The sequence below is a fragment of the Ailuropoda melanoleuca genome, chromosome 17, assembly GCF_002007445.2.
Source record: "Ailuropoda melanoleuca isolate Jingjing chromosome 17, ASM200744v2, whole genome shotgun sequence".
NCBI lineage: Eukaryota > Metazoa > Chordata > Mammalia > Carnivora > Ursidae > Ailuropoda > Ailuropoda melanoleuca.
In genome coordinates, this window is record NC_048234.1 from 1,342,441 (window position 1) to 1,350,750 (window position 8,310).

The 8,310-nt window shown below is 59.7% G+C and overlaps 2 protein-coding genes across 3 annotated transcripts in view; both read left to right on the top strand.

The window, feature by feature from the left end:
• Positions 1-2,512, top strand: part of DHX33 (DEAH-box helicase 33) — a 13,801-nt gene extending 11,289 nt beyond the window's left edge. For both annotated transcript variants that reach the window (XM_034646676.1, XM_034646678.1), the window contains exon 12: positions 114-2,512. In XM_034646676.1, coding sequence (XP_034502567.1) covers positions 114-422 — 309 coding nt within the window. In that variant the 3' untranslated portion in view covers positions 423-2,512. The remainder of the gene's footprint in view (positions 1-113) is intronic.
• A 1,694-nt stretch (positions 2,513-4,206) lies between these two features.
• C1QBP (complement C1q binding protein) lies at positions 4,207-8,285 on the top strand. The gene is made up of 6 exons (XM_034647264.1): positions 4,207-4,218; positions 4,393-4,598; positions 6,316-6,415; positions 7,505-7,600; positions 7,712-7,834; positions 7,919-8,285. The coding sequence occupies exons 1-6, from the start codon at positions 4,207-4,209 to the stop codon at positions 8,066-8,068; spliced, it is 687 nt and encodes a 228-aa protein (XP_034503155.1). The 3' UTR covers positions 8,069-8,285.
• Positions 8,286-8,310: the final 25 nt, after the last annotated feature.

Sequence of the window (8,310 nt, forward strand, 5' to 3'; positions counted from 1 at the left end):
TCCCGCCCCCGCCCCCGCGTCCAGCGCAGCAGCGCCCGCCGACCGGGCCGGCGCCGGGGCCGCGTGTGAGCCTGACCCGCAGCCGGTGTCTGCTGCTTCCTTCGCCGCCGCAGATGTCCATGCCGATGGTGTCCTCCCGCGGGGACGTGGAGAGCGTCCGCCGCTGCCTGGCGCACAGCCTGTTCATGAGCGCGGCCGAGCTGCAGCCCGACGGCTCGTACGTGACCACGGACACCCGCCAGCCGGTGGCCATCCACCCCTCGTCCGTGCTCTTCCACTGCCGGCCGGCCTGCGTCGTCTACACGGAGCTGCTGCACACCAGCAAGTGCTACATGCGGGGCCTGTGCGTGGTGGACGCCGACTGGCTGTACGAGGCCGCCCCCGACTACTTCCGGAGGAAGTTGCGGGCCGCCCGCGACTGAGCCGCCGGGCCTGGGGCGGGAGCGCAGAGCCGCAGACCGCGCTTCTGTTTACGGGGTGGAAGCCGCAGGCCTGGGCGCTGCGTCCTCCGCGCTCCCGGGGACCCCCGAGCCGCAGTTCCCCGCCTGCCGCATGGGGGCGTAGTAACAGCACTCGCAGGGTGGGGGGCCCGGGAGGCTTAGGTCCCTGCCGGCCTTCACGCCCCCGTGGGCTGCTCTCTAATGTGAGGATCCCCGGAGGCCTTGCGATGGGGTTTCCCGGGAGGGGACTGGGGGGGTCGCAGAGCTCACATGTGGTCCTTGGATCTGGCCTGTCGTCCGCGGATGTTTGAGGACGGAAGTGCTGTTGTCCCTTCCCTCCTGAACCTCATGCCCCAGGGTGCCAACCTCCTCCTGCGGGAGGACCTGCGGGGAGCTGCTGGGGCATCTGGAGGGGGAGGGGCGGAGGGCCGGCAGGGACCCAGACGCCCCTGGGGTTGTGCTCTTGCATCGCATTTGTTGTCTCGGCGCCAGTTCCTTCTTGGGGATGAGGGGACACAGCCCGGTTTTGCTCCTTCATCTGCGAGCCGGTGTCCCCCCCCCACACCCGTTTGCACATCTGTCAGAGGGAGTCCCAGGGTCTCCAGTCTCTTCCTGGCCTCCTGTTCTGAGAAGGGAAGAGACACCAAAGGTTTGTCTTCACTGTTTAATTACCAAAAGCAAGTTATTTTTTCCCAGAGAGTGTTTTTCCCCAAAAGAAGCCGATTTAGCGTTTTTTTTGGGCTTCGTAGGTCTGAACACAGATGTGCAGTATGTCTGTCATTCCTTACCTTGTGGGCCATGCGGTTCCGAAGCCGGGCCACACTGCCTGCGGAGACCGCGGGCGGTCTTCACTCCTGGCAGGGTCCCTGGCCTCCCCTTCCCGCTGCTGTGCCACGTGTGGCCCGAGCCCCCCGGCGTGAGGCCAGGACGGTGTGTCCTGCACACCCCGTCTTCCCGAATTCTTAGACTTTCAGTGGGCTGTTCCTCGCACCACCTCGTTCTTTACGGATGTGGACTTTCTGACGAGTTTTTCAGAAAAATTTTTAAGTGTATTTTTTTCAATTCTTAATAGAGGCCTAGGATGTTTAGCCTGACTGGCAAAAAATACATTGTATTTTTTAATAAAATGTGAATCGTGCTGGTAAAGAGTGGGGAGCGGGCGGTGACGGGCCTCAGCACGTTCCCTAGAGGCGTTCTCTGGGCTTCTCCAGGGCCAGGGCGCTCGTCCTGCTCAGCACCCGTCCCGAGCGGAGCCGGGTGAGCTTCCAACAGCTTTGTTTCTGCAGGAGGACATGTCACTGCAACATTCCCGCGGAATTTTGATACAGTCGTGTTTTTATTGGGCTTTTTAAAAAGTTAATTTTTAACTTAGCTGCTCAGGGATTGAACCAGATTGGAAACCCCATTCTGCCTACGAATTACTACCAAGAATTAAACGGCTGTTTACACTGAGCTGCAGGGGCCACCGCGCTTTCTTAAGGTTCCGTGTCTCATACTGATGTCGCAGCATGACCCGTGAGAAGACCTCTGGGGGAGGTGCTCTTCTCCAGCCTGTGCCATCTCTCTGGGTGAATCCCCAGCCCGCACGAGCGGCTTGGAGGAAGGAGAGGCCCCCCGTGTTCACGGTGTGCCGCCTGTCAGGGCGTGCGACCCGTCAGGGCGGCGCCGAGTCACCGCGGGGACCAAGTGCCAGCACCCAGTCCCTGATAAAAACCCTTACTCGAGCGGCACCTCTGCTGGCTGTCTGGAGCGGGCCGCACAGGGCCCAGCTCTGCTCTCAGGTGCCGGGACGCGTCGCTCCGTGAGACCCCGCCGTCCACCAGGTCTTTACAGCCGGGGCGTGACGATGGGAGTCCTCTGGCGAGCCGGACACGCCTCACCTGATGGGAAGCAGGGGTTTATGTTCTGATTAGAGTATTAGAACTTGCAGGGAAAAACCCACTTTGTTCAGGTTTTCGTTGTATTTTGAGTCTGCTCTTGTTCGGACAGACAGCTGCACGGACAGCGGCTCTTGTATATAATGCGCTTGGCACAGGACTGTCAGACCCATTAAAGACGCACTTTGTCCATGACGTGTGTGGCTCTTTCTTGGGTCTCCTTTCCCTGCTGTTTAGCATATATTTAATATTAGTCTTATCTCTGCCACTCACTCGGAAAGACAGACTTTCTCGGAGTATCGGCCACGGGCTCTCGAAGCACTGGAACCTGACCAGGTGGACAGGAGGGCCAGGCCGGGCCTTATCGGGGCTGATGAACCAGCCAGCAGCAGGGAGGCCCACACGGAGTTGTGAGGCTGACTCCCCGGGGAGACGTCAGGGTGGGAAAAGGGTCCTCTCTACACAGAGAGCCAGGGACTCATTAGCACGAGTGCACTTAAGGTCATGCCTCTTGTTAAATGTCCACCCCAAGGGTGATTTTCACAGTACAATGAGAGAAGGTCATTGAAAGGTCCGTGCGGGGGTCCACCTTGGCGCCCACCTTGGCACAGACTGGTCTGGTGCTGTCTTACTCGGGGGGTTTTGTCTTGGCAGGTAGAGGTGGGCACGAGGCTGTGCGGGCACGAGGTTGAAAACCGGCCTTTCTGTGCATCCTGTGTGATGTTACGAGCCTTGTGCTCCCCCCAGGGCAGACACTTTAATCTTGTAAAGAAGCAGTGGTACCGGTCGGGCCAGGGGAAGGGGCGGTTGGCGCACTGCAGGGCCAGTGTAAACGGGATGGGGTCTTGGGCTCAACTCTGTAAGGGATGCCGGCCTTGTTTGCTTTTAAAACAGCCCCGGCAGTCTTAGCCCTCATTTCTTATCTGATGTAGCTCGGCTGGAGACAGTTTCTGCATCCCCTTTGTTACCTGAAAATCCCTCGCTACTGAGGTTTTCTCATCTCTTTGCGATACCGCCTAGAAGTTCTGCCAGAAGCGGCTTGGACAAGTAGGGCGTAGGTCGGGGAGCATAGCTGGGGGCCCGAAGTGACCTTTCTGGTGTTCCTGGGCCCCTCGCTCCCGCTCCCAGCTTCCTGGCCCCAGAACAATGCCGTGCCTTCGGAGCCGGCTGCTCGCTGACGGGGGTGTGATGGGGTGGGGGACACGCTGCGGGGCGTGTGTATGCACGCGCCGGGGGACGGGGTACACGGGGTGGGGTGAAAAAAAAAAAAAAAAAAAAAAAAAAAAAAAAAAAAAAAAAAAAAAAAAAAAAGGATGGGCGGGGGGGGGTGCGGGAGCCGTCTGATTCTGTCCGTGCTGAGCTGGCCGTGTGGGTCTGGAGCTTAAGAGCAGGGCCCGCGGGGTCAGCTGGGAAGCTGCCAGCACACACGTGGTATTAAAGCCACAGGGAGCGTGCAAAGTGGGTGAGCGGAGGCCCCGGGCCGAGGGCTGGGAGACGTGCCTTCCAGAACCAGGAGGGCCCCTCTCAGGTGCCTGNTCCGGGGGTCTGGGGGTCAGGGTCGGGGAACCACGGGGCGAGGGGTGGAGGCCGGGGGACGGGGGGCCTGGGCTTATGGTTAGGGGAGCTGTGGGGTCAAGGGTCGGGACTGTGGAGTCAGGGGTCGGGGCTCCGGGCTGGGAGCTGGGGGCCCCGAGCGTACCGTCCATCCGCAGCCTCCCCGCTGGTGGCCGACCCCGGGGTAACCCCCGCGTGGGATGGCGTTAGTCCTGTCTTCACCCAGCAAGTGTTGCGCTTTGGGGCAGCGCTGCTTCTGAACCCTGGCGGTGGGCTTCATCTTCAGCTTTGGGGAGGCCAGGGTTGAAAGTAGGAGGCCACGTGGGTGGCACGTCATGGGGGGAGAGGTAACGGTGAAGCCTGGTGGCGAGTTCACTGTTGGTGGTCATTTTTCCTGGAGGGTACCCCGCACGTTTACAGGTCGGGACCCTGAGGCCTAGCAGAGCCTCAGCAGCAGCAAGAGTAACCGAAACAGCCCCGAGGCCGGATTTCTGGCTGCGCTCACCCCAGATACTTTTTAGGATTTGGACTGTGACTGGCTTTTCTTTTTCTGTATCTTACGGATTTTCCTTGTAGGAGATAAAGCTTTTGTTGACTTCCTGAATGATGAGATTAAGGAAGAAAGGAAGATACAGAAGCACAAGTCCCTCCCCAAGATGTCGGGAGGCTGGGGGCTGGAAGTGAACGGGACGGAAGCCAAGCTTGTGCGGAAAGTTGCTGGAGAAAAGTAAGTATGGGGACCCTGCCAGCCGTGGGGGACCAACTCCCTGACTTGCCGGACCTGCCCTGCCTTCTGCCAGAGCCGCCTTTACTCACAGCAGGTCCTTGGACACAATTTCCAGGTGGTTCATTTGCACACAGATTTGCTGTGAGTTCGTTTAAGTAAGACAGTAAGGAAGGATGTCGCTGGAAGTCTGCTGGACCAGTAGAGGCTGTCGTCCTGGTGCGGTCATGCCTGAATCCAGACTCGCAGATTCAGAAGCTTGTTATTTTAAAGATTTACTGGAGGGAGGGCAGAAGCAGGCTCTCCACTGAGCAGAGGACTCCCCCACACACCAACGCAGGGCTTGATCCCAGGACACCAGGATCATGACCTGAGCCGAAGGCAGACGCTCAGTCGGCTGAGCCACCCAGGCGCACCGGATGCAGAAATTCGTACAGCCCTGACCGAAGCAGATTGGGCTCAGGTCTGCGGGCTGCCTCACGCACTGTGGGCTTTGCTGGGGGGAAGCAGGCCCTGCCCCTGACGTTTATAGCAGGGACCACGCGAGCTGTGTAACTCGCGTGTGAGTGGAGGAGGACCCAGGGCAGTGAGTGTCCCCAGGAGAAAGGTGGGGAACTTTCCACCTAGTTTAGCTGTTCACCGTCCCCTTTTTGAGTAAACTGCTGTGTATGTCATAGAGTAGGGTCTAATTTTCTTTGCCCTCCCCCCATGTGACCTCCCCTAAGCCGTCTCTCTAGGGTGAGTCACAGCCAGTTTGGGGTCATTACAGATGACGTTCACATGAGTAGAAGTGCACCTGTGCGTCCAAGAGCTTAGCTTGGTCAGCACCGGGGCAGATGAGACAGGGTTTGTGGCTGACGGGACACCAGCATTACTGTCCCGCTGTGGCTTCCTGGCAGGGCGCGGGTGAGCGCAGCTCTCGGAGGGGGGTCGGGGGGGGGTCCCGAGCAAGCCCATGGGGCTCGCACAGCTGTCAGCGTCAGTGCCAGTGTCCCCTCCATGCACCTGCCAGTCCGACTCGGGACCTGGGTTCAGCAGCTGAGGATTCTTGCAGCTTAACTGTCTTGAGTTGGGTGTTTCCGGTCTGGTTTGTGATATAAAACTTCCCACTGCTGTTTTAAAGAATGGATTTGGGGGCACCTGGGGGGCTCAGTCGGTGAAGCGTCTGCTTTCAGCTCAGGTCATGATCCCCGGGTCCCGGGATCGAGTCCCGTGAGCAGGGCGAGTCTGCTTCTCCCTCTCCCTCTGCCTGCCACTTCCCTGCTTGTGCTTTCTCTGTCTCTCAAATGGATAAATAAAATCTTTAAAAAAAAAGGAGAGAAGAGCGGCTCTGTGCAGCAGCCGTAGTGTTGGTGGGGCCCCTCCGGGTCCTCCGCTGTCGGCAGCAGGCTTGGGTGCCTCTCCCCCTCCCCCTGTTGGCAGATTTTCTCAGGGAGAAGAGGTTTTAAAGGAGGCTTCTGTTTGGTCCCACTGCTCTCAGCTGCTCACCACCAGCGGAGGGCCCCCCCCAGACTGCATTGGCGGGTGAAGCGGGGCCTGTTTGACCTCCAGCCCCTGGCACAGAGCGGGGAGACGTGCTGACTCCATGATGGGGGGTGCGAGTTCTGCACGGGGTCGGAGGCGGGTCGCAGACCCTAGAGACAGTGTTTCAGCCGCCCTTGTAACTGTAGCAGCGCTCGCTGCTCGTTCGCTCAGGGAGCCTCGGCTTTGCCCTGTGCAGGGTCACCGTCACCTTCAACATCAACAACAGCATCCCGCCCACGTTTGACGGGGAGGAGGAGCCGACCCCGGCCCAGGGGCAGAAGGCGGAAGAACAGGAGGTGAGCGGGGTGCGCGGGCACGGGCCGTGATCTCTTTCTGGCCTCTGTTCCTCAGCTGCCCGCAGGCGAGGGCAGGCGAGGGGCGTCCCTCTCTGGGCTCTACTCCCCAAGCAGCGGTTCTGGCTTTGGCGGCAGAACAGCAGCCCGGCAGGCTTGGGCGTACGCTGAGGCCTGCGTTCGCCCCGTGGGAAGGACGGCACCGTGTAAGCCCTCCCACGATCGGGAGAGGTTTGGTCTTGCGGTGCCCCTCTGGCGTGTTTGCAAGGGAGGAGTGTGCTAGCGTGTCACAGGCTGGCGGGGAGCACCCGCCACGGAACCTAGAGCCAAAGCTGGGGCATCAGAGACGCGTCCGCCACGCGGACAAGCTGTTTGTCCGCCCGCTCTGCACACGTGGGAGGCTGTGTGCCTGGTCTAGAGACCGGCCAGTGTGGGGGCCACAGGGTCCCCGGACTTCCTGACGAAGCAGGAACTGGGACCGTCTCATGGCTGCACAGAGAGGACACGCCCGGGGGACTTCTGTCTCAGCCACCCCGACCACGGCCTCCCTGATGAGGGACGGCTCACCACCACAGGGAGGGTCGCTGAGATTCCTCAGCATTAGGACGGACAGTTACCCTGATGTACCAGCCTGGGTCTTGGGCTGTGACAGAGAAAGAGCCCAGAACGGCCAATGGGAGCAAGATCTGGGAGGTGTGGGCGAGCTTTGTGGTGCACGGAGTGAAAAACAGGCCTGGGGGAGAGGAGATGAGTTAATTCAGCTGGGGCGGCGATTCAGATTTCTTGAGACCAGGAAGTTCCGTCAACAAGCAGGGGGCTAATGGCAGTGAGACCCTGTAGACATGTGATCCTTCGCCCTCTAAAACCTGGTTCAGAACTCCGGGAAGGACCACCGGGAAGAGTGTAGCCTGGTCTCCCGAGGGAGCTGGTGCACGGCTTGAGTGCTGTGGAACGTTCTAGGCTCCTTGTTGAGGAGCGGGACTGTGTCGGAGTTCAGAAGCGGCTGGGGACCGTCCTAACAGTGGTCGTCAGACCCCGGGACCCTGAGCCCCCGGTCCAGGCAGCGGACTGACAACACGCTCACTTTCCCAGCCGGAACTGACGTCCACGCCCAATTTCGTGGTGGAAGTCATCAAGGACGGTGGCCAGAAGGCCCTGGTGCTGGACTGCCATTACCCGGAAGATGAGGTATGTGGGATGGGGCGGAGGGGGGGGCGGAATCTGGGGCGTTTGCAGTTATAAGTAGTCCGGCTTGTCCTGGGAAAGGTTGCACTTCCCCCAAACCCCGTCTCTTCTCAGGTCGGGCAAGAGGAAGAGGAGGAAAGCGACATCTTCTCCATCAGGGAGGTGAGCTTTCAGTCCGTCGGCGAGTCTGAGTGGAAGGACACGAACTACACGCTCAACACCGACTCGCTGGACTGGGTGAGTGCGGGCGGGGATGGGGGTGGGGCGCGGCGCCGGGCGGGGGAGCGGCCTGGGACTAGGAAGGGCCGTCTGTCCTCCCAGGCCTTGTACGACCACCTGATGGATTTCCTGGCCGACCGCGGGGTGGATAACACGTTTGCGGACGAGCTGGTGGAGCTCAGCACGGCCCTGGAGCATCAGGAATACATCACCTTCCTCGAGGACCTCAAAGGGTTTGTCAAGACTCAGTAGGACAGACGGACGCCGGCCTTGGGCGGGAACAGGCCTGTCCGAAGCCGACTCACACGCGCCTGGAGGTGGTTTCCTTCTTGCTATCATGGAGAATAATTCAGATTTAAATGATTTCCGTTGCCCTCTCATTTACTGTTTATTGCTTCCCTACAACTGTTTGCTCCGAGATTTTTGTATAACGTAATGATGGACAATAAAATTGGTTTATCTCCTCCAAGGTGCTGTGTCTTCCTGTTCTCCCC

What these genes read in the sequence shown, in the direction of transcription:
- C1QBP (XM_034647264.1), top strand. An exon ending in GCCATTACCCGGAAGATGAG is followed by an intron (nt 7,601 to 7,711) that starts GTATGTGGGATG and finishes GTCTCTTCTCAG; the next exon opens with GTCGGGCAAGAGGAAGAGGA. An exon ending in ACACCGACTCGCTGGACTGG is followed by an intron (nt 7,835 to 7,918) that starts GTGAGTGCGGGC and finishes CTGTCCTCCCAG; the next exon opens with GCCTTGTACGACCACCTGAT.